Below are 26,314 nucleotides of genomic sequence, written 5' to 3'. Positions count from 1 at the left end.
CCAAACTAAAAATCCCCTCTCTTTTCTGTCTGCGTGTGTATGTCTATAGAGGGGGCGGGAGGGAGATTTTCTGCATGAAGCAATACCCAAAACCCATGAAACCTCTTCCCACCCCCTTTCCAAATGGGAGTCTCAGGAGAGCTTTTTTTAAAAAAAAAGAAAAAGAAAAGAAAAAAAGAGGGAGGAGGTTGAGGGAGGGAGGCGAAGGAGAGGGGTTAGATAACCTCTGCAATTTTATTGGCTGGATTACCTTGATAGTTAGAAGTTTGAGCATGCCCATTGGATGGGTGTATAAAAGAAGGGACAGTGAGCGCTCTCAGCCTGTCTCCTCAGTTGTGGAGCAGTTCATTGAAACCAGAGCTGCTGCTGCTTCAGCTACCGGGGAGCACCAAGCCGCAGCCCCAGCCCCAGCCGCCCCCGGTCCAACCTGGGTGGGAAGCCAGCCTGAGCCAAGGAGGCAGCGCCAGCCAAGCAAGCAGAACCTTTTGGGGCTGCTGGGGGTCTCTCTGTGGTTATTCTTCTGCATGATAAAAAAGGGACTTGCTCAACCCAACCCAACCAGCCATCCAGCCACTAACATGTCAAGAGAAGAGCAGCAGCACATGGGGGAATGCAACGGCAGCCACGCCGCCTTGCTCCAAATCTGCACGCAAGAAGTTGAGAGCCCCTCGGGCAGTTCAAAGGTAAGGGGAAAAACAAACCGTCCGGAGGCTGGTTATCGCAAACGGGGAGGCTGGGCAGTGTGGAAAGAGAGAAGGAGGAGGAGGAGGAGGAAAAGGAGGAGAGGAGCTGGTGGGTGAGCAGCATCCCAACAGCCCCTCTGGCCGCCACTTGGGTGGCTGGGGCGGCGGTGGGTCTCCCGGGCGCGACCCTCCTCCGACAGGCTCCCTTCTCCTCTTCCTCCTCCTCGTCTCCCTTCGCCTTTTCTTCCCCACCTCGCGCGCTCCGGAGTTCACCGAAGGACGCGCGCCGATTTGGGTGAGCCGTGCACTGCGGCGGGGGCTGAACCCAGAGCCAAACAAAGCTCCCAAGTCCATTGGGTTTGCGGGGAGCGGGGGGGGGGGGTCCGCTTCGGGGACTCTTTGCGGCGAAGTTGGAGCGGGTGTCGGGAAGCCACGGGCTTCGGCAGCACTCTTGGCGCCGGCGGGGAAGGGGCGAAAAGGATCCCACCCAAACTTCCAGACTTGTTTTTCTGCACACCTTTCCCTCCCTCCCCGCTTCTCCTCCGAGGGCAACGCGCAGCCAGTCGCGTCCGGCGCGCAGCCTTCGCCTCCCCTTCGCTGGATTTTTGCCTTTTCAAAGAAAACTTTTTTCTACTTTCCCCCCACTTTTCGGGTTCGCGGAGCAAGTGGGGAGGGGGGCTGGCTCTGCACTTCTGAGGCGGCGACACTAGAGGGAACCCGAGGGATGGGCCCGAATTGAACCGACTCGCTTTTGACTTCTTGCGAGGCTCTTGCAGGTTAAGTCTGGCTGGTGAGCAAGCGAGCGGGGAGAAGGCGGCGGCGGCGCGGTTTCTGGCAGCCCTCGCCAAAGCCGGGCAGTGGTGGGTGGGCGCCTCCAGGGCTTGTTTTTTTATATCCTGTCAGAGAGCATACTGCCAGTCGCTTCTGGTGTGAGAGAATTGGCCGTCTACAGAGACGTTACCCAGGGGTGTGAGACCGCTTTTAAAGGCTGGGTGCAGGTGGCACCCCAGAAACCAAGCAGTCCCAAGCAGCAAGTCTAAGCTCAGAGCGCCTCAAGTTTTGTGAATGGAGCTGATGGCCCGAAATCGCAGGTCCCATTTTTTGAAAAGTATGCTTTGCGTCTGTTCTGTATTATCCGAGCGACGGTGGAAGTACACACACACACACACACACACACACACACCTCCAGGTAGTTCTTGAACATTGATAAGTCTGGACGATTGTCATTTGGGGAGTAAAAGGCAAAGGGGATCTCAGACTTTTTGAAGCCTTTGGAGATTGAGGAGGCAGCAGTCCCAAATGGGATTTGGATGCCAGGTTTGTGTCTCTCTGCCTAAGGACATGCAAGGTCCTGTTCTGGTTGTAGGGAAAACAAACCCACGATTTGCTTATTATTGTTGTTACTGTTACAGAAGTATTGCCTGCTTTACTCAAGCTGCTTTGGTGGGAAGCAAAGTTTGTAAAGATTGTTGGATTTGATGTGGAGAACACACAGTTCTTTTGCCCCAGTGGTTATTAAATCCACTTCTTTGCAAAACATAACAAAAACAAAACCTTTTCGGGCTTTGAGGAATGAAAAGTCAAAGAAGGATGTGGGAGGGGGGGGGGGGGAGAGAAAATGCAGCCAAAATCCAAGCTGAGAGTTAACTATTGGCATAGGGCCTTCAACTTTGTATGGATATTTTATTATTATTTTCTCCTTTCTTCTCTTCCAACTGCTTTTCCCCTGGAGGAATTGTTTGGAGAAACTTGGAAAGGTTTTAGCACTGCACTGAGCAGGAGGGATTTGGGGCACACGAGGAGACTGTAGTTTAATCTAAGTGTACCAGCAGATGTGTCTCAACTGCTTTCTGCCAGTAGTATGTTAACTGGATTCCCAACTGGTTGACTCAGAATGCTGACTGTTCAATAAAGAATTGGGGTCTTTAACTGAGGCACTTGTCTGGAGAGAAGGGAAAGATGCTACAAATACATAGGATGGTATTCTCAGCTGTATAAGAATCTTACTTCATTACTTCCGTGCTTGCTAGCCTTTGCCAACTACAGAGAAAGTTGTTTGCTTCTCCCTTTGAAAGCCGCTCTAGCTGCCTCTGGTACAACAAGGCTGAATGGAGGAAAGATAGCAGAGGCTCTCCTGCTTAAGGGGAGGCAAGGGGGGAAAGGATTGCTTTTACGGCTGCCAGAATCTTTACTGCCAGAATCTTTAATGGAAGGACATACAACTGGAATCTCACTCCTGGCAAAACTTGTTGCTTGCTCAGTCACTTTCTTTCAAGTGAAAAGCTGTTTACCTGTGGTTTCCAGAGAAGGTCATTCACTATAATGACTCTGTTTAACCCTCTGAGTGATCTAGAGCAACCCAGGGAGATGAATGGGACTGTTATATGGAGCTATCTTTTCTGTAGTGAAAAGCACCAGGTCTTTAAAGTGTGGAGGGTTTTCTTAACTCCTCTGTGGAAAAGGGTGTAACAGAGATATTGCCTCCTGAGAGCAGAACTCCAACTTGTGCTTTGCTATGACTTTGTCCCCTCAAAATCCATGTTGTTGTTGTTTCATGAGTAATGTGGTAGCTTAGACTAGCAGGTTTATTGTGGCAGCAGCTGGCTTCATCAGCTGTATACAGTGAGGAGGAGGCTGTGAAGCAAGATCCTTGAAAACAGGCAGATGGTAGCAGAGGCTATTTTGGCCTCCGATGGCTCTGCTGGGCTATGAGGCAGTTGCAAAAAATACAGCAAATTCAAATGTTGGCATGGCAAGGAGGAACTACACGCCAATACATTGACATACCATCTTCTTTAGTTGCAACTGAGATATGCATACATCTAACATAATTCAGGTTTTGGAAACAAATCTGGAAGGACACTAGACAACAAGTTGCTAACTTGGGGAATTAAAACTGATCAGTCAGCTTTCTGAAGAATGACTTTTACATTTCCACATCCTTGTGCCTGCTAGATGAGTTTGGAGAGTTAAGCAGTACTGCTTCCCTTTTTTAAAATGCGTTTTTCCAGAATATGAATGTTCATGCAATAGATTTACACTTTGGTGGGGCAAAGAAGCTGTACTGTGCTTGATTCACCATGGCAGCGGATACTTCTCTTCTACCAGTGGGTGGTGACTGTTAATCCAGACTTTAAAGTAGATATCCAGGAGTTGAATCTTGTCCCGCAAAATAGTTTCGTTACAGCTTTAGCATCTTGAAAGTTTGGATTGTGCACCAGAGTAGGTTAACTATCCCACTGATATTAGAGCCATTAGCTGCACTGCTTTTTCATCCTTATATAGCCCCTGCCCATCTCAATTAGACAGTTTTGCTAATAAATCCCCTTTGAGAGAACTAAAGGTACAAGGTCTGGTGCTTGAAGACAGTGACAAAGGACAGTTTGGGAGAAAAAATCTCAAATAATTATATGGCAAAACAGATCAGTGGCATTCAACTTTGTTTTTACAGTATATCTCTGTGTGTGGAAAGAACAGATTGGAAAAATTACTTTTTCAAATGACAGCTCCAGCCAACATTATTGGCACTTGGAAAAGCAACTTTCCCAAGCCCTGAATGATCTGGGCAGTGAAAGGCCAAGCTGCATAGAGCTGAATGAAAACTCTGTAGTGACAACCTTATTTGATGCTGTTCCAATTCTGAATAAGCTTAGATTCGAAGAAGCATCTATTTCAGGCATGTTGTGTTGGTTCTCAGCCCATCCAACTTGGAGGCAGCATTTCCAACACCTGGAAGTAGAAAAAAGGCTTTCCCCTTCTGTCTTTTTTGAAAAGACATTTATAAGCCCCTTCAGTCAATCTTTCAAGTAAGTTTACAAAAGCTGCTAGCTAAGCTATTACTTATTTAGAGAAATGTAAGTGAGTTAACTGATCTTAGAAACTTTGAAATCACTTAGGTTTTGGGGTGTGAAGGCATTGCATGTGAATCTGCATATAGAAGAGGCATTCTTTACTAGGCAACAAAGAAGGATAGATGCTTCTTCTAAGAAACTGCTTTCCAGCTCTTGTTTTTTAAAAACTAAACTTTTTTTTAATTTGCCCTCAAGTGACAGGTGAAATAGGCTTTCTGACTATATTTTCTGTTATTATTTATCACACTGACCTGTAAGAGGGGAACACATGCATAATTTGTTCTAGTTTGCAGAAGTTTCCATGTCAAGTTCCCTGGAAGCATCTCTTGCTTGTTCTTGGAAAAGTTTTTTTAAAAATTTGTGTAACTTCTAGTAGTCATTCTAGTTGGGGAATGTTGGGAGTTAGTATTCCGAAAAGAAGTACCCCTCCTCTGATTTTGCTCATTGCAGGTGACATCTCAAATGGTTGGCATTTGAGATTAAGAATGCATCTACACTGCAGACTTAATGCCTTGGCTCAATGCTATTGAATCATGGGAGTTGTAGTTTTGTGGGTCACCAGCACTCTTTGACCAAGAAGACTAAAGACCTTGTAAAACTATGATTTCCATGACTTCATAGCATTGAACTAGGGTAATTAAAGTAGTTTGAAAATGAATTATTTTTGCAGAGTAGATGCACCATTAGTGTACTAATCCCAAAGTGGGTCTTGCCTGTTGAGTGTGTGACTAGCAGTGTTATTATCCTTTGGGTCTCAGTCCTGAGAGAAAATGGGGTATATCCTCCCCATCCTCCTCACAAGGAAATGGTAGCAGCATCAGTGATTATTTCCTTCCCAGTAACAATGTACTGTTGTAGTCCAAGGTATTTTGACAGAGAGTTTATCTTAAGCAATTAAGACCCATCAACTTTACAAAAAAACTCTAGCTCTGCTAGAGATGAAAACAGACAAAGAGACAGATAGAAACATGCATTTTGGATTTTCCCTGTGGGTGTTCCTGTCAAGATTTTGTGATCAGATATAAAGAATTGACCAAGGCACTACTGGGGGCTATCTTGTGAACCTTTCAATACCACCTACTCTAATATACTGAAATCAAGGCAGTATAATTGTCTTCCAGATGTAGAAGATGGCAACACCAGCCACCTCTGCCCATACACTCCTGTCCTTTTCTCTCTCTCCCCCCACCCCCCAAATGAGATATATGCCTTGCCACATATCTAGTGCATATGAATACTCGGTTTTTCGACAAATACAACTGATGCAGAATCTTGAGCTTTTCTAGAGGAACAGGTATTTATGGTGATTTTTCATGTTATTGAAGCACTGAGCTTTCCTAAATAATAGTTCTAACTACAAAGGTAAATGGAGCAACTTGCATAGGTGTAATTTCACCTTTCATCCATCTCCAAGATCTATTGCAGTGGTTTTCAACCTGTGGGTGCCCAGGTGTTTTGGCCTACAACTCCCAGAAATCCCAGTCAGTTTACCAGCTGTTAGGATTTCTGGGAGTTGAAGACCAAAACATCTGGGCACCCATAGACTGAGAACCACTAATCTATTGGTTTGCCTGTGTGCAGGTGTATATAAATCCACAATGTAGAAATCTCTGAAACAAGCAAGCGTTGGCAAATCAGCACCAAAATTGAGCTTTATCAACTTTATCAAGTTGATTACCATGACATTCCAGGACTTTTTGGTGGTGGCAGGTCATTTCATGCCAATCAGATAGGCAATCCTCTCTGAGCTGTAGTCCAAACTACTGAATACATATTGTGAAATTATGTCTGAAAAGAGTCAGTCTTGGGTATCCAGTAAAAGTTGGGACCAAAACCCGGAATGTTTTGTTTAGAGACAATACCTTATAATGGTTGGAGAGCTGGACTGGGAATTGGAATATTATCCACCCAGCGATTCACAAAACTTGCAGTGTGGGCATGTCAGTTTCCCCATTCCCCAGTATGGCCTACATTACAGGAATGTTGCGAAGATAAACAACTATGTGCCCTTCCTTGAACACAGTTGAAGGAAAGGTGTAACATGATATAACTGAGAACCAAAGAACTATTCCTTGGGATTTTCAGAAGAGCTATGGGATTAGACTTGGGGAGCAGAAGTGGGAGCTGGAGGAAACCCATTGGATCCTAATTTATGTTATGGTTTGCAGAGAGCACAGTGACTGACTGCCGATAGGCCCATGGCCACATTGTCTGTTAAGATAACTACTAAGGTTTTCTTATCTCTCCTGCTCCATTGTCTCTAGCCTCCAATGTACGTAGGGAATGCAAAGACACAAGCTTGTTTGGTTGTTTGCAGAAGATTCATCTGGGGATGAGAAAGAGCAAGGAGGTCAGTGCTAGGTAGTAAACAAGTATTTTCTACCTCCCTTGCTCTTCGTCAGCCGGTTTCCTATTACGGTGATGATGAGGCAAAAAGCGGGGAGTTGGGGACACCTCAAGGTGAACATTGCCACTGAGTGAGCAGTATCTGAAAAGGCTGCAATTGAGTGAAGAAGAGAGATCACAGAGTTGAATTGTACACTGGTTCACACCAGCATCCATTTGAGTGTTGGTTTAGATTACACATACCATTGTTCCCTTTGCACCGCATTTATTGCAGGATGCTTCCAAAATGCTCTTCCTGTCTCATCCCACCAACAGAATAATAATGTAAGTGGACATTCTTTTTCTTCCTTGCCCTTGGGGGGGGGGGGGAGGGGAGTATTTTTTGTGTGGAGAGTGACAGGGAGCATGATGTATTTATTGACTTCTTGACTATATGAGACTAGGTATTTTCTAGTCTCATAGAAATCTGAAAGATACAGGTTTTTCCCACCCCAGAATGATGGAGAATTGAGGTTACATCACCATTGTTGATTAATTGTATGTGTGTGTTTCTCTCTCTGAAACTCCTCTTGCATTAGCTTGGGTAGGAGATCTGTTCTGTTGATGGTTCAAATAACTGGAATCAGTGAAAGAGGGGGAACTAGTTATCACAGTGAGTGATTTCCTGATGGTCTCCAGAAGTTTGGGGTCAAACTCCCATCAGACCTGTTCATTGTATTGGTTCCAGCTGATGGGACTTGTAGTATAAAACACCTAGAGGGCATCAGATTGGAGAAGGGTGCTCTAAACTGTGCAAGCACTCTGGCTGTTCCTTCTCTTTCTCTTCTTTGAAAAAGGAAGCCATCAACTTCTACTTTAGAGGCCAGATAAGGAAAAATCATACTAGCAGAGCATCTTTAATGGTTGTATTTGATAGTGGTAGCCTTAATTTGATGTCACATCTCTCTTCCTTCATCACATTCATTTAAGAAGATGGAAAGTGTCCAGAATTCAATTACAGTGTTCCCTCACTACTTTGCGGTTCAATTTTCGCGGATTTGCTGTTTTGCGGTTTTTCAATAAACTCTAAAAGACTACTATAAATCATAAAAATTACAATTTACAGCCTAAGGAAGGGAGGAAGGAGAAGCCAAAGGGAGAGAAAAGGAGCCCAAGTGGCAGCAAGAGGAGAAGGAGGTGATTTATCAACACACGATTGGTTGATTAAGACTTAAAATAGTATATAACTACTAAAATAATGTATAAATATTAAAATAAATATAGTGTCCCTACTTCACGGATTTTCACTTATTGCGGGTGGTCCTGGAACCTAACCCCAGCGATAAGTGAGGGAACACTGTACAGTTATTTTTACGGTATTGGCAAAATACCGTTCTGTGGGTAGGGTGTGTGTGTGTACTTGTATCAATTTGTATTGTTGGTAGAAAAGGGCTTTTTAAACAGACACATCACTGACAGTTGCAGCGACTCCGCGAGGTGGTGGAGGGTAATTTTGGAGCAGATAGAGGAATAGACCTTATCAGTGAAGGAAGGGGGATTTCAAGAATTTATGAACCTCAGTTAAATATTCCTAGATTTGAGGCCTCTTGAAAAATAAGCAAACATGCTCATTTAGTCAGTTTGTCAAACATAAAAATTAAGCAATCCCTTGTGAGAAATTGACTGTGACAAGAATTGATGACAAAGTTAAACCAACTGTCTGAAGCTTGCCATCGGGCAGTCAGACATTAATTACCAGTAGTTGAGGTTGGGACTTTTGAGTGTCCTTAAACCTCATAGGCAAATGTGATAGCATGCTGTGTCTGTACACCTCTGATGCTCAGAAAACTGAGTTCTGATTGCACAGGAAAATCATCAATTATTTTCTTTCCTCTGTAGTATGACAGGTAGTGTTAAGGAAATGTTCTGGTATTAATTCTAACTCACTGAGATCTTTTCTATCACTTGGAATTTGCTTTGCCACTGTACAACTTCAGGTGATTTATAGGAGGCTCAGGTAAAGCACTTGGAAAATACTATTGCTATTGCTTCTCAGTCTTGGTGAACTATTTGTATGTTCTCCCTCTACCACTTGTAGGATTTGGGTTCAGCACAAATTGCCATGAACATGTGGGAAAGTGACATTTTCAGGCAGCAGTTGTCCTCAAAGCTAGGCTCTATCTGTACTGCTTTGAGAACCTATATGTTTGGCCCTATAGGGAAAATAAGGACACATTTTTTCAATCAGAAGGAAGCTAGCAGAAGAAGGATATGCAAAAATACTATAGCTGTTGTATTGTTGCTGAATGTGCTATATTGATGCTGATTGTGGATCTCCTATGATATGTCTAGTCTAGCTGAAAGCTAGATTTTAAAAATATGGAAGAGATGAACTTAGTGGCTTGCATCCAGTATTATCCTGGAATCTCCTCCCCTCTGTAGCCTTTGGAAATCAGCTTTAAAAGTGTTTTCATTCCTCTAGAATAGGATGTTTTGAAAGGTGCATGGGGAGGGAACAGCAGTGAACTGGTGAGATCATTCCCTTCATAATTCCATTGATGGAAGCAATTCAATTCCAAAAGTGTTTTCTGGTCAGTCTGGAGAAGGCCAGGTGAGACAACAGATTTGGGATTTATAAAAAGTAAATAAAGGATTAATTGTTAAGTCATTTTAGTTTTTGGGCCAGGTAGATGGAGACAGAGAACGAAAAACAGAAAGCCCAACGTATGAAAAGAATCTGCTTTAGATGCTGGGTACCATGAATTTGGGGCTATGGGTATCAACTGCTATTTCCAAATACAAAATGCCTTCGCCAACCCAGAAGTTATAGAACATAAAATCTCATATTTATTAGGAGAGTGAAAAACCATAAAGGAAGAGAGGGATAATGGGAATTTCAATATTTGAGAACACAACAAAATGTTAAAACAATATCTTGCTACATTGTTGTTGCTTTTTGCTTTTGTTATTAGATCCAGTGTGCTAATTCAAAATTAAAACCAATCTAATTGTCATCCAAAAATCTGTGCACTTTGAGCAAAGATGGTTTTTCATTCACTTGTTGTAATAAGTGACTCCAGGTTGATGCATAAACAGAATGAGTTTGTGTGCTCTATGTATGTTGGCTGCTGCTGCATCTCAGATCATAAGAGGCTGCTGGGTATGTATGTAGGAAAAATATTTCCAGTGAATATTCTGAAACAGCTGTTGGTTCAAATCCAACTTGGAGTATTTGTTTTAAACTTGAAACCAGAGTGTTTTGGATCATTGGTATACTTTTCCTGCTCATTAATGTAAGTGTTGTGAGACTACTCTCTGCCTTAAAAAGTCAGGTTACTTCTACCACTGGGGACTGAACATACTATAAATTACTGGAAAGCTGGTAATCTAGGATTGGTAATATGGATTAATGGATAGAAATCTGGCCTTGGACTCTGTCTAGGGTCATGTTAGAAAGCTTGGGGCTAAGCCAGGAATAGATTGAACTAGATCATGGATAGAATTCAATCCAACTCTACAAAAGGTCACCCTGTCTGTTTTGTGCTGTTGTGATGACCATATATTAGCCAGCCTTCCAGCACTGTAACATTTTCTTTTAAAACCTTGTTAGTTCTGATTTAAAGTTATCACAAATAAGAGTCTGGAACTAAGACTGCAAAATGTAATCATTTAAAAGGCTAGATCAAACAGAATTAATTAACTGAATCAGACCCCAATTGATCAAGCAACAGGTTCTAAACCTTGTCTACATAAACACCACATACTTACACAAACACTGCCATCTTAGAAAAACTGCAGTCAGCACACACAATCTTGAAAGAGGCATTTCTGTTTTTCTCACATGTTTGAGAGGCTGCTCCAAGTAAGATGATGTCTGTGATGATAAGTGTACATGAAAAGTCTCTTGCTTCAGAAACATAAAGTGTGTGCGCATTGTATAATTGCTTGATACTACTTTAACTGTGATGGCTCAATTGTATGGAATTCCATGTTTTGTGAGTTATTTAGAATTGTTTAGTGTAGTGGTCCTCAACATGTGGGCCCCAGATGTTTTGGCCTTCAACTCCCAGAAACCTTAACAGCTGGTAAACTGACTGGGATTTCTGGGAATTGTAGGCCAAAACACCTGGGGATGCACAGGTTGAGAACCACTGGCTTAGTGGATTTCAAACAACAGCATTAGAACTCTCTGGCAGAGAATTCTAAGTGGTAAAATTCCCATGATCAAAATATTACCAAAATACTATAGTTTGTACTGTAGAAAAGGACTAGAGGTCTGATTACTTCTGATCTTCAGTATCTGTTTTTTAGTACAGTATCTGGAATGTTTAAATTCTAATGGACATGATACCATCTTCCATAATATCAGAAAAATAAATGATGTACAGTAAGATCCTCATAACCTCAGAAATCATATCTACAATTTTGCTTACCCATGCCCAGGGGAAATGGTCTCTAGGGGAATTTGCCAGTTCTTCAGGAAATTCTATGATTTGCTTTCCCTCAAAATTATCTTAGAGTCATTCTGGAGGCTCTAGCAAATCCCTAGGAAGGATACCTCTCTGAGACCTCTGGGTCCTCCAGGGCATGTTATGCCAGCCCTGCATGTCAGATAATTTAACTGTATTTGATCTCATCCATGCTTTAGGTAATTGTGATCTGACCAGGAATATATAGAATCATAGAATCATAGAATAGTAGAGTTGGAAGAGACTTCATGGGCCATCTAGTCCAACCCCCCACTAAGAAGCAGGAAATCGCATTCAAAGCACCCCCGACAGATGGCCATCCAGCCTCTGCTTAAAAGCTTCCAAGGAAGGAGCCTCCACCACAGTCCGGGGGAGAGAGTTCCACTGCCGAACAGCTCTCACAGTGAGGAAGTTCTTCCTGATGTTCAGGTGGAATCTCCTTTCCTGTAGATATTGTCTTAATAGACTTTTGAAATGAGACCATGGATAGAAATAGATATGATGTAACCAGTGGTTTCCACTATGGCCCTTCTGATATACATCCACCCACTGTCTGTCTTGTCCATTATACTGATCGGCATGTGTGAGATATATATCTCGGCCCTTTGAAGGCAACCATAAGGCTAATGTGACCCTCCCTGAAAATGTGTTTGACATCCCTGACCTAGCTCATCTTAAGTTGCCAGCTGTCAAAATAATAAAGAAAAAAATTAATGTTCAATTATTTTTGTATCTGTGTCTTGTAGGCACCGAATATGTGCACCTCCAGGCGGATTCTGTTGCTTGCGCTCACCTTCCTTGCATACACCATTGATTCTGTCTCTGCACATGGCCCTGCTGAAACTCTCTGTGGTGGAGAATTAGTGGACACCCTGCAGTTTGTTTGTGGGGACAGAGGTTTTTACTTCAGTAAGTATTGTCTTGCACTGTGGGGTGTTTTTTTGGGTGGGAAATGCATGCTTTTGTGGGAGGGAGGAGAAAAGATTCTCCCAGGAATAATGAAACTGTACATTAATTTGGTGTATTACAAGTTTTAAAACATGGATATGAAGCAACATCTCAGTAGTCATCATATATTCATTGTCTATACATTCAGAAAGCTTAGAAATATAGGTGTAATGGTGGGGTGCAGGGAGGATAGTGACACTGTGCCTTTATGATCAAGACAAATAATCTCTAGGCAATTGAGAATCACAGATTCTTAAAGTTGAAAAGATAAAAAAAGATAATCTAGTCAAACACTCCTGAAAGATGTATTTGTTATTTAGTTCTATCTGACTGAGAAATACGTCTTTATATAATCAATTTAATAAAGGTGATATGTAACACAGTGTAACATCTTAATTTTGAAATACTAGTTCCTGGTAATTTCTAGTTCATAGTCTGTAATTTGGAATAAATTTAAGTTCCATCCTGCCAAAAGGGGAAACATTAAAAGTCCCATAGATTCCAATTATTCAGTACTTAGGATAGCTATTTTTCTAATCACAGCCTGGAAAATTTGCTACAGCTCCTGGCATTGTCTATTTTGGCAAGGGGATTCTGGGAGCCATAGTCCAGAAGGGTAACTTCACCAAGTCCAGCTTTTAATTCAACACTGTTTGGTATTTCATCTACCATAAGATCAACTTTAGTACAGTATGTAAATGACAAGGTAGCTACAATTAGACATAATTTCATCTGCTGTTTCCATGCAGATCAGAGGTTTTTGTGGGCTGGCACTAAATTATTTTACTCATACATCTAAAATCAATGTAAAGTAAATGCTGAGTGTATAATCCACTCTACATAGTAAAATAGACTCCCCACCATTCAGTTTTGCAGTGAAAAATAAGACAGAAATATTGCTTTCCGATGACACAACCCTTCAACTTCAGTTTCCTATTAACAATATATCTGCTAGATCACAAGACATTTGGCCCTTCACTAGAGGGATAACTACTACAGTAGTCTCACTTATCCAAGCCTCACTTATCCAAGCCTCTGGATTATCCAAGCCATTTTTGTAGTCAATGTTTTCAATATATCATGATATTTTGGTGCTAAATTCGTAAATACAGTAATTACAACCTAACATTACTGCATATTGAACTACTTTTTCTATCAAATTTGTTGTATAGCATGATGTTTTGGTGCTTAATTTGTAAAATCATAACCTAATTTGATGTTTAATAGACTTTTCCTTAATCCCTCCTTATTATCCAAGATATTCGCTTATCCAAGCTTCTGCCGGCCCGTTTAGCTGGGATAAGTGAGACTCTACTGTACTTTGAAAATTAATGCATCACATTTCTTAATTGCATTTGGCCCCATAACCACTATGGAAGATAATTTGTTTCAGTCATGATTCTGCAGGTGAGGTACTAATTTACCCAAAGTCATTGTAAAACAGTTATCTTTAAGTCATGTACATACAGTTCAAACATTTTAAATGTTGAAATCTTGATCCCCTGTATTATATACTATTGGAAATGATAGCAAGAACAATTGGTAAGAGAGGAGACACAATTATCACAGGGTCTAAGCGGGATGTGTTCATCATTAGAACTGCATCTTAGAAGTACAGGGATCACAGCCTGCCATTTGATTTCTAAAGAGCTATGTCTGAGGTCAAAGCGCCACCAAAACATGAATCCTTTCCTCTGGAGGGTTTGCCCCCTAAATCAAGGTTTAAAGATATGCTGTATTTACTTAGTATTTGTGGAGATGGTTTTACATATTTTCAGAGGCATCACCTATTAGATTCATTTGTCCCAAGGCAGAGGCCTGGAACTCAAAATGAACCTTGACTAGTGGGGTATCATTCATATTGCTGACTTCAATGATTTAAATTACAAGCAACTTTGGTCAGGTACAAAAAGTTACCGAATTCTGGTCTATGTGGTTCAATCATAAGAGAATGCATGGAATGTTTCAATTTAGCACACAAGAAAATGCCAAACTTCCTCTTCCATAAGCAGAAAGGAAGCATCTTCTATGTAGCATGAAAAGCTGTGCAACTAATTGTCATGTCACATCTGGCATTCCAAGATGCTGTAGCCTTGTTTTCCATGTTGTAAGTGGTCTGAAGTCTCTCCTGAAAACATTTTTAAGTAGGGAAGTTGCTTTTTAGGCTCTTTAATCTACAGCTCAGTCCCAAACCACTAAAGGTCAGGACCCTAGCAGGGACAATTCATCATAGCCCTATTGAAGTCAGACTTTCCACTAAGCCTTAAAGAGCAGTGGCTCTCTGATGTTTCAAGGGGTATTTCTTATTTGATAGTGGGTGGGAAAACCTGGCGGCTGCCCTGAAAAAAATGGAGATGTCTCACTAAAAATGCTTCTGTATAGGAAGCCATTAATCAGCAACAAACTCAGTTCACCCCACCCCATCTCTTAGCAATATTTTCAGGAAATGTGTTGTCGAAGGCTTTCATGGCCGGGATCACAGGGTTGTTGTATGTCTTTCGGGCTGTGTGGCCATGTTCCAGAAGCATTCTCTCCTGACGTTTCGCCCACATCTATGGCAGGCATCCTCAGAGGTTGTGAGGTATGGAGAAAACTAAGCAAAGAGGTTAATATATATCTGTGGAAAGTCTAGGGTGAGAGAGGTCAGTGTGAATGTGTAGTTAATCACTTAAATTAGCATTGAAAAGCTTATCTGCTGTCTTCTTCCTGCCTCTGGGGCATCCTTTGTTTAGAGTCGTTAACTGCCCTTGGTTGATTCATGTCTGGAAACCCTCTGTTTTCAGAGTATTGCTTTTTATTTACTGTTCTGATTTTTGAGTTTTGTAATACTGGTAGCCAGATTTTGTTCATTTTCATGGTTTCTTCCTTTCTGTTGAAGTTGTCCACATGCTTGTGGATTTCAATGGCTTCTCTGTGTAGTCTGACATGATAGTTGTTAGAATGGTCCAGCATTTTTGTGTTCTCAAATAGTATTCTGTGTCCAGGCTGGTTCATCAAATGCTCTGCTATGGCTGATTTCTCTGGTTGAATTAGTCTGCAGTGCCTTTCATGTTCTTTGACTCTTGTTTGGGCGCTGCGTTTGGTGGTCCCTATGTAGACTTGTCCACAGCTGCATGGTATCCGGTAGACTCCTGCAGAAGAGAGAGGATCCCTCTTGTCCTTCGCTGACCGTAGCATTTGTTGGATTTTCTTCGTGGGTTTGTAGATAGTTTGTAGGTTGTGCTTCTTCATCAGCTTCCCTATGCGGTCAGTAGTTCCCTTGATGTATGGTAAGTACACCTTTCCTCTGGGTGGATCTTTGTCTTGACTCTCATGGCTTGTTCTTGGCCTTGCAGCTCTTCTGATGTCTGTGGTGGAGTATCCATTGGCCTGTAGAGCCCAGTTTAGGTGGTTGAGTTCACCTTGGAGGAGGTGAGGTTCGCAGATTCGCAGAAGGATGGAGTGGCCATGGGGAGCCCTCTCAGCCCAGTAGTAGCAAATTTCTATATGGAATACTTTGAAAAACAGGCCCTAGAAACAGCACCAAAAAAGCCAACTGTTTGGTTCAGATACGTAGATGACACCTTCACGATTTGGAGCCATGGAGAGGAAGAACTCAGCAAGTTCCTGGACCATCTTAACAGCATCCACCCAAACATCCAATTCACCATGGAAAAAGAAAAGGAAGGAAAACTGCCATTTCTAGATGTTCTGGTCATCCGCAAACCCAATCAACAATTGGGCCACACAGTTTACAGAAAACCTACACACACAGATAGATACCTTCATAAAAACTCCAACCATCACCCAAGTCAAAAAAGGAGCACAATCAAAGCCCTGACAGACCGTGCACAAAGAATCTGCGAACCTCACCTCCTCCAAGGTGAACTCAACCACCTAAACTGGGCTCTACAGGCCAATGGATACTCCACCACAGACATCAGAAGAGCTGCAAGGCCAAGAACAAGCCATGAGAGTCAAGACAAAGATCCACCCAGAGGAAAGGTGTACTTACCATACATCAAGGGAACTACTGACCGCATAGGGAAGCTGATGAAGAAGCACAACCTACAAACTATCTACAAACCCACGAAGAAAATCCAACAAATGCTACGGTCAGCGAAGGACAAGAGGGATCCTCTCTCTTCTGCAGGAGTCTACCGGATACCATGCAGCTGTGGACAAGTCTACATAGGGACCACCAAACGCAGCGCCCAAACAAGAGTCAAAGAACATGAAAGGCACTGCAGACTAATTCAACCAGAGAAATCAGCCATAGCAGAGCATTTGATGAACCAGCCTGGACACAGAATACTATTTGAGAACACAAAAATGCTGGACCATTCTAACAACTATCATGTCAGACTACACAGAGAAGCCATTGAAATCCACAAGCATGTGGACAACTTCAACAGAAAGGAAGAAACCATGAAAATGAACAAAATCTGGCTACCAGTATTACAAAACTCAAAAATCAGAACAGTAAATAAAAAGCAATACTCTGAAAACAGAGGGTTTCCAGACATGAATCAACCAAGGGCAGTTAACGACTCTAAACAAAGGATGCCCCAGAGGCAGGAAGAAGACAGCAGATAAGCTTTTCAATGCTAATTTAAGTGATTAACTACACATTCACACTGACCTCTCTCACCCTAGACTTTCCACAGATATATATTAACCTCTTTGCTTAGTTTTCTCCATACCTCACAACCTCTGAGGATGCCTGCCATAGATGTGGGCGAAACGTCAGGAGAGAATGCTTCTGGAACATGGCCACACAGCCCGAAAGACATACAACAACCCTGCTTTTCAGGAAATGGTGGTGTTAAGAGTGATGTTACAGAAAGAACATTTTATGTTGCTTTTATTTCAAAAGCAGCTATATTAGGCAAAAGATCCAGGACCATGTTAGGCTTTTAAATGCATGTGGGACAGTGATTGAGGCTTAGAAAACTTTATTGCCACTCTTGAGTTCGTGTCGAAAGGATAAACAGAACCCCCCTCTCAAATATAGGTAAATGAGCCTTGCATCCTCCTTCATGTTGTAGGAGAAAGGAGAGAGAGAGAGAGAGAGAGAGGAGAAAAGGCGTCTGACTTCTGTAAACAACAGCTCCTGTTTCTTCCTTTCCAACAGCTGATAAGAATTTAGCTCTTTCCAGCCACTTATGCTGACAAAGCACATTCTCTCTCTCTCAATTTCTGCACCCATCAGAATCATACTAGGAAAAAAAGGGGGGAGTAAAACTATTTTGGGGGGAGGGGTTTGGAACAATGGCCGCTGCTGCCCGGCCATCTGACAAAGGCTCTCTTGTTGGTGCCCACATTCCTCTGACGGGGGAGAGGAAGGATTGTTTACACCCAGAGTCGTCTTCCGCTTGATTTGGTGCTTGATTGATCAGACAGAAGTGGTGGTTAGGGGTGTGTGAGGGGAAGGGGCATAGACTTTGAAGGATCTTACAGTGATCCAGAAGTGTGGCACATAAGCCTCTACACTCTGCAACATGCATTTCCCCCTCCCTCTTCTTCTCCCTGTCATGCATACACATACACTCTCTATTTGATATCCACATGTGGATTTGTACCATGAGCTCAGACATTGTTATAAGGAATGCAGAGTAATTGTAATTCCTGTTTAGGGAGGATAAAAAAAGGAAATGTATTACGGAAGAGAAACTCAAGATTGAGCAGAAATCAGCATCTAGCCACATGCCTTGTTTTTTGCCCTGTGTACATACATGTAAGTGTGTATGCATAGAGGCTGTAAACACAATTGAATATGACCCCCTGGCCCTTTCCTTGAGAAAAGGTTCAAAAGATTGCTTGACCATCTGGACTGATAAAGCTTACTCCTGGGTTTAGGCAGGCATGAACACTAAGGGCGCTTCTAGACAGGCCCCAAAATGTGGGGCCTGTCGGGCTTTTACCAGAGGTGTCCAAACGACACCTCTGGTAAAAGCAAATTAATTAGATACCTGGTAAGACCTGGATCTTTGGTAGGATCAGGGCCTTACCAGGTGTGGGGCCAGTGTGGATTGGATCCCTGGACCCAATTCACACAGCCCTCTTGGTTTTTTGAGCTCCATGAGCCTGGAAAACCTAGATCCCCCCCCCCCTCAAACCCTCATAAAAGCCCTTAAAAGAAGAACAAAACTTACTAGGCTTCCATTAAGGTAGTCTTGGAGTTGTCCTGGCATGTCAAAATGATGCACCAGGAGGGAGGGGGGAGGGAGAGTGGTTTTCCTCGCCTCCCCAGCCTCCTGGCATTTCATTTCTACATATCAGGAGAACTCCAGGAGTACCTTAATAGCAGCCTGTTATGTTTTTTCTTCTTTTAAGGGTTGTTTTGGTTTGTTTTTTTTTTAGTGGCCCCATGCCATCCTAATAGTTACTGGGATGGCATGGTGATACCCCCCCCCCCCCCCCCCGAGAAAGCCCAGGTTTTTGAGGAGGGCATGTGGATTAAACCCTCTTCGGTGCAAGTTGAAGCCACATCTAGAAACACCCTGAGATCTTTGGAAAGGGCCACAATAGGAAAAGCTTGAGGAGGAAACTCCTCTTAATAACCAATTAAATACATTTAAAAGGAGACAATAAAATAAAATGATTGTAGAAATGCAGAGGGCGTGCAACTATTTTCAAATGAAAATTGGTACATGGTGCATCCTGGCTTTGAACAAAGATACTCCCGTTCAGATCTCTTTTTAATTGCCAAGTAGTTTTAAGTCAGGTTTGGGGAAACTTTGATGCTCCAATCTCTTTGCCTCCAAGTTCCATTATCTCCATCTAGCATGGTCAATGGTGACTGAGAGCTGTAATGCAAAGCTTCTGGTTACAGACTTTTTCTTGTTCAGAAATCCACTATCCCACCTGTTCTTGTCTGCAGTATGGGGAAAATTACCAATATAGGCAGTTATTATCTATTATATGGGTCAGTTTTGAAGATTATTGAATTAAATTTCAAGTACCTGTGGTTACATGAATTACAGACCAGGGCTCGTAATTTGATTTTTGTGTAAAAAAGAGGAAATTCCAGCCATTTCCCCCCATATTACATCAGGCTGTACCTTCTGAAATTCTCTCTTCCCTACAATTACAAAGTCCTGGAGCCCTGCCCTCTTTTTCAAGGTCTGCCCAATGTATGTGATATCCTTTGAACACGTGGAAGTCATTTTTCCATGTTCTGTTAAGCATTATTATTACTGGGTGCTCCTACCACTGTCAATCTTTGGCAACCAAACTGCTTTAGGGAAGCCAAATCTGTATGATTCAATGGCAAAACTATTGGGAAAATACACTGTTTGTTGGAACAAACGTTCAGGCTAAACAGGGTCACCACTCTGGACTCTGCTTTTAAACTAGGAATGCACTGTCTTTCCATCATTGTGTCCAGAGGTAGCTTCCAGGCTGGAATACCCTAAGATTCATAGAATTGGAAGAGACCAGAAGGCCGTCCAACCCAACTCCCTGCCATGCAGGAAAACAAAAAGTACTCTTGCCCCTGTTTAAAAGCCTCCAAAGAAGGATTCTTTTTTTTTTTTTTTGAAAAAATGATGCATTGTGTAGATATTTATGTAGCATATTAGCCAGACAGATTTGTCCATTTGCTTGATTTGATAATGGCGACCTTTCCTAAAAACTGCTTGATCAGCAGCTGTCAACAGCAGCAGTCTATGGCCCCTTCTACACTACATATAAAATCCAGATTATCTGTTTTGAACTGGATTATATGGCAGTATAGATTCATATATAATCTGGATTATCTGATTTGATAATCTGGATTGTATGGCAGTGTAGAAGGGGCCTATATTACTACTTTAAAAAATCCAGCCTTCTGGAGAAAAGCTATGATATGCATAAACAAACTTCCATCCTTAAATCAGTTCTGTGTTAAGCGTATTCTTCCTCATGGCTGTGGTGCCCAGAGAAATGTAAATGGCTTTCTTCACCAATGCAATGAACAGGCACTCAAAGGATGGAGCAGAGCTGGGCTAAGATGATGGAGCTTGAGAACACTGCTTCCATCAGAACTAGTGATAAATCCTAAATAATGGATAAACAAATAAACCAAAATAATTATTAGTAATTGGTGCTTGGCATAGCAAAAGCAGCAGTTGGGTGTAGGTTCAAATTCCATTTCTAGCACCCATTAGTGAATCTAGAAGCTGTAGTCTTAATCTCTCTCTCTCTCTCTCCCCCCCACCCCCCGGCTTCATACCTTAAATGTTTAAGATGTGTTATGTGCAGAATAATTGTGTATTTTCCACCCTAACTTAAAGATATATCTCTATTGACAGGCCGGCCTGTGGGCAGAAACAGAGGAAGGCTCAACCGTGGCATTGTGGAGGAATGCTGCTTCCGGAGTTGTGATCTCAATCTGTTGGAAACCTACTGTGCAAAATCAGTCAAATCAGAACGGGACCTCTCGTCAACTTCACTTGTTGTCTTACCAGCACTAAACAAGGTGAGTGGCGATACTATCTGTCCTGCCTCCCCTTGCCATAGTCACAATTCCATGGTCACTGAATATGCTCCATCTTCATTAAGCTATGTGGGGGTGGTCACTATTTTTCCATGCCAAGAGTTTTGTTTTGGGTTGGTTTTTTTTTTTAAGCTACTACAAACATAAGCATTTCTCCAAATCTTACGATTTGTATGTTCTTAAATGCCTGCTTGCCCACCTAATGTTTTTGTGTTGAAATTGTTGCTAAAGAAGCAACTATTTACAGGAACTACTGAGATGCACATTTAATGGTGGATATTTTGTAACATTATTGAAAACGTTAAGGGAGAAGAATAACCCTTGGCAACTCAGTTAAGCTGCTTTCAGCACAACACAGAAGACTGTACATGTATTATGAGCAGGGCCGTAGCCAGAAAAGAAATTCGGGAGGGGTTTTGAAAATTTCGGGGGGGGGGGGGTTTAACCCCTAGCACACACCCCTAGCACACACCCCTCCCCACTACAAACCTGTCAATATCTGCTTGAGATAGTGCCTGGAGGGACTCTTAATGTTTTGTGTCTCATAGACTTAGCATGGGGATTTGGTTAACCAGTTAAAATTCATGAGTAAACCAGGTTTTTTTTATAACCTGAAAAATTTCGGGGGGGGGGGGGGGGGTTGAACCCCTAACCCCCCCCCCCCCTCGCTAAAGGCCTGATTATAAGCATAAAGATATTGGTCTGAAAGTTGGCTAGAAAAAGCTAGGGACTAATTTCACTGTAGACAGCAACAGAAAATCATAGAAATAGAAAAAAAATCCTATGACATGAGCTTTATGGCCTGGAGCTTTTGTTGTTTGAGGAAGGTGCTATAACAAAAGTGTACACTGCAATAAATTAAGTCAGACTGAGGTGCTAATACGCTTTTCTTTGTTTGAGCCACACATTTTAAAAAAAGACCATGCTGTTAAAATTATCTGTCCCATGATGCAGTTTGTTCATTTTATTTACTGTAATCATTTGATATTACATCCAAAGGCTGGCCATTTGTTTTGGTTAACTTCAACCAACAGTTATTTTTATTGTCCCTGACTTATTGGAGCTCACTCCTTTTCTTCCCTCCACATTTTCCTGCAGGACCCCTTTCAAAAGCCCTCTCATGCTAAGTACTCAAAATATGACATATGGCAGAAAAAGAGTTCCCAGCGTCTGCAGAGAGGAGTCCCCAACATCCACCGTGCCCACAGATATCGATGGCAGGCCGAGGGACTCCAGGAGTCTGAAGAATCCAAGATCCATCGTCCCTTGATGGTTCTGCCAACCCAAAAGCCTCTTGTTGTGCAAACCACCTCAGAAACATCAGGCAGCCAGAAGTGAACTGTGACAAACAGTCTGCAAAATGGATTCTTAATATTATTATTAATATTATTATTTTTCCAGTCTCATGGGAGACCTTTCCCAGGCCTGGCCTTACCCTTTTTCTCTCTCCAAAACCAAGGCAGAGAAGAGGGAGGGCAAGTGCCCTTTCATACTGAGGAGCAACAGAAAGAGGGCACCGTAACACCAAACAACTGACATAGAATGGGATTACAACATCGGCGGTGGCAGCAACAGCAGCAGCATTTCTGTGGCATTGTCTTTATTATTTTTGTTAAGAAAAGATCTCTTGGTTTTGTTTTTTTCCTGCCCAGTATTTTTTTGCCTTTACTTAAAAGGGACAGTTAAGGCACTTGAACTGTTTATTATCGGGCCACTGCCTTTTAGTCCATATGCCGACCAATGAAGACAGAGCAAGAGAAGATAAATGACACTGGGAGAAGCCCAATTTGTGTCTACATTGACAATAAAACAGAAAGGGGTGTGTAACATCTGAGACTTTTACATTCTGGCCTTGTTTCCATCCCATTATGTTGTTGAAAAGTCCCAGTTAGTCTACAATATGTGTTTTTGAGGGGTTCTTTTTTAAAAAAATTCTTTGCACGTTTTTAAAAGCCAGAGAAAGAAATGAGAAGGCCCACTACCTTATTTTTAATTACACAGTTCCAAATGTACTTGCACCTTTTTAAAAATCACAGATGAAGTGAGAGAGAGAGAGAAGAGTGAACATAGGTTCACTTTAATGGAGGAGGCGTATGCATTGCACATTTGCCACAGATTTAGTTGAATTATATGAAATATATATTATATATAACTTTTTTGTTTGGCAGAAAAAGCACTATTTTTAATGGGACCATTTTTGTGTATGCGTAGTTAACTGAAGAGGGATTGTAATGTTTTAAATGTTGTTATGGTGCTAATGTAAGTTGGACGGGGGGAAATCAATCCAGAAAATTACAAGAGGGAGGGGTGGGAAGGACAAGATCTCGAATACTGAACTTGAAATTTTTTTAGCTTTTCGTTTTAGGAAAGTGTGATAAGTGTTCTTTTTTTCTCTTCTGAAATATAGCTTGGTCATGACCATATGAGCTAATTGCCTTTCACTCATATACATAAAATGCATGCACATGCAGAAACACAAATACATCTATACGCATTGTAGATCAAGAAATTCTTTGTCTTCCTTACAGCCTTCACTCAGTCTTATCTCCAGAACCTAGAGCATGTCTACTGCAAAGGTACACACGTGTGCTTTGTGAGTAATCCCATTGGATTTCATGGAACTATTCACTGTACATAGTGCACCCATTGGCCTTTGTAGTGTGAGGAGCACCATCCTATTGAGTTGGTCATTTTTCCCTGTCTTCCTCTGACATTTTCTCTCTGACATGATAGCTACTTTTTAGGTTAAAAAAAAATTGACTTAAATGGGTGGCTCACACAACTGACCCCATCTGTTTAATCTGCTGTTTTTTTTTGTTTTGTTTTTTGCTTCCTTCTTCCTTGTCAGCAATAACAGACAACCTGCTTGAAAATATAAATTTTCCTTCTTTCTGCTCCAGTGAGTAGGAAGTGTAGTTTAATTTGGCTTTGATAACACAGCAAATGAAGGGCTAAGGAAACATAACATATCTGAGGGGGTTGGTCCCTCTTCATTCTTGCTTTCTTATCCCTCATTCTTTGTGGTACAAACCAGAATTTGACTTGAGGCATGAAAATAGAGAAATTAAAAAGCCTATTCCTCTGATTGATACCCAAGCCTTGATTAAAGTTCAAATTTTAAATTATCAGTTCCCTGCCTATTCTATCAGTTAAAAATGGGAAACCAATCTCCCTATCATATATACTGAGCTACTTAGGCAAAGGGGGGGGACAATCTATTTGGTTCTTTACCTGCTTTGCCTTATATATAACTATACATTTTAAAGAACATACAAATTACTTGAATTGTAGCCTTTTCTCTTTTTATCTCTATTATCAGTTTTTGGAATTTGCATCTTGCAATCTTGAGCCATGATGCCTTTAAAGGTTTTATTTTCCATGGCACTGCAAAACAACAATTACACCCCAAAATGGGTTATAAAGGAAGGGAAAAAAATAAATTGCTCTGTAAAACAAGGCCGAGTGGAGAGAGACCAGCCAAAGGAGATTAAAAGTTTACATTTGCAAAACAAAAGCTTCCCATAGAAGCTCTTTACCAAAATATTTCCCCCTTTTTAAAAACAGTAATGCATAAAATATGCTTCACTCACAAGTATCAAGGCTTCTTTAGAATTTCCTATATATATGTATATGCTATAAGGTAAAAAGCAGAGAAATCACTTTTTTTTTGCAGCATAACAGTAATGAAAGGGATTTATCTATAGTCTGGGAGATCAGTTTTATAATATTCTTAACAAAGCCGGGTCCCTAAGAAGTTAAAAGTATGTGCTTTATTTGAGCTTATGAAGTATTGGCATAAGTCGATGGAATGTTCATAAAGTTAAATACCCCTCAAGTGCTTGTCAACTGGAGGAAAGTTTCAGTAGCCAGTGGGCCAGGATGAGAGAAAGTGCTCAACTAAGAAAATATGCGGGTTTACTGGCTTTGGAGCACTGCATCTTGGAAGTTGGTTCAATGCCTCTCTAGCTGTTTAAAAGAACAGAAATCAAGGTGGTTGTTAGAATCCCCTTATCCTGTTACAATTATTTACTTTAGTGCCAGAAAGAGTTTGAAATGTTTCCTATTACCTTGCCAATACCTTTGGGGAAAAATAAAATATGGAGTGAAAGCCAAATTTAATTAAAATCTAAATTCCACGGCAATAAATCTGGGCAAGAATACTTAAATCTGATCAAAATAAACATGTTGGGTGGTACCTTGGCTAGTCAGTTTTCCTTTCCAAGTTGACATTCACTGTTAAGCATTTGGTCCTATGCATGCATATTTGGGAGCCACCCTTTTTTAAGTTCAGACACATACAAACTAATGTTGAGCCAGCCAGAGGAAATGTGTTCTAGTACTGAGGTGTCTTCTAACTATGCTGAAGGGAATGCTCCATTGTTCAGATCACCTAGATGCCTTGGAAATATTAATTTGATAATATTTCATATTAGCCCAAGAGACATTGCACAAACTGTCCTTAGGCCAGTAATGGTTGAGTGAGTGATCTAAGTGTATGGTATCTTCAAGCCTTCTTTAGCAGGGCACGTAATGAATTTGGTGAGGTCTCCTTGATAATCATAAAAGAGATCAAAAACAGTACAAGAGAGAGGGAGGGTGGCTGACTTTACAACAGCAAACAACACAATTCATTCAGTGTAAATTACTTGTACTGGTATAGCACAACTGATCCCTAGGGCATTTCTAGTTTACCGACTAGTTTTTTCCCCTTTCTTTTTTTTTTGGGGGGGGGGGGGGTGGTGGTGGTGGTGGTGGTGGTGGTGGTGGTGGTTCTTTTTTCTTTGGCAAGGTGGGGCAAACCCACTTTAAAAAAATACAAAACATTGCTGGAATCCGTACTGGTCTGATTTCTTCCACCCCTCTAGTGCAAAGCCACAAGCACTGGATAGGGTGGGACATGGTTACCCAAACTGGTTCCACCATATTAACAGTCTCATATCAAGCTTCATTCATTTCATCCTGCCTGATTGCAAAGGCTCAGTGTTTTGGTGATAGACCTAGCTGCCTCTGCACTAAATGAAGGGAAGAATTGTATTTGTTGTTTTGGAAAATTTTAAAAATGTTTTTGGATTTGTATGTGTGTGTGTGTATGTGTGTGTTTCATTGTATGTATTATTGTCTGCTCAAGTTTTATATGATGGGGTGGGGTGGGAAAGAGGGTGGGAAATGGGAGTTGATGTATCTTGAAATATTCCACTTGTGTGCACTCAATATGCAAGATTCAAACTGCCCGGATTCTGCACCTATTGTACTTTTCATTTGTAATACAGTATCAATAAAGCAATCAGTTATAATGTTCATATGTCTCCATGTCTTTGTGTAAGATATGTTTTTTCTTACAATGGTCTTGGTTGGCAGAGAAAATTCAAATTAATCCTCTGCCATGTAATTTTTGAGCTGCTTCCAGTGGTCTATGGTAAAGGCAAACTACTATAGCCTGTCCCAGCTGGTGTATTCTTCCTCTTGAAAAAGTTTTACCTGGGTTGTTGTGTGTTTTCTGGGCTGTGTGGCCATGTTCCAGAAGTATTCTCTCCTGACATTTCACCCACATCTATGGCAGGCATCCTCAGAGGTTGTGAG

General features: G+C 41.6%; 1 protein-coding gene across 2 annotated transcripts; it reads left to right on the top strand.

The window, feature by feature from the left end:
• The first annotated feature begins 316 nt into the window (after positions 1 to 316).
• igf2 (insulin like growth factor 2) lies at positions 317 to 26,032 on the top strand. 2 transcript variants are annotated; one of them, XM_008107927.3, is made up of 4 exons: positions 317 to 683; positions 12,075 to 12,237; positions 20,550 to 20,716; positions 21,833 to 26,032. In XM_008107927.3, exons 1-4 carry the CDS (start codon positions 525 to 527, stop codon positions 22,070 to 22,072), a joined length of 729 nt encoding a protein of 242 aa, XP_008106134.1. In that variant the 5' UTR covers positions 317 to 524; the 3' UTR covers positions 22,073 to 26,032. The 2 variants fall into 2 exon arrangements, with proteins under 2 accessions (XP_008106134.1, XP_003214806.1); XM_003214758.4 differs by lacking the exon at positions 317 to 683 and adding an exon at positions 830 to 978.
• Positions 26,033 to 26,314: the final 282 nt, after the last annotated feature.

This window comes from Anolis carolinensis, chromosome 1 (assembly GCF_035594765.1).
Source record: "Anolis carolinensis isolate JA03-04 chromosome 1, rAnoCar3.1.pri, whole genome shotgun sequence".
NCBI lineage: Eukaryota > Metazoa > Chordata > Lepidosauria > Squamata > Dactyloidae > Anolis > Anolis carolinensis.
This window is presented reverse-complemented; position numbering and strand designations above follow the sequence as displayed.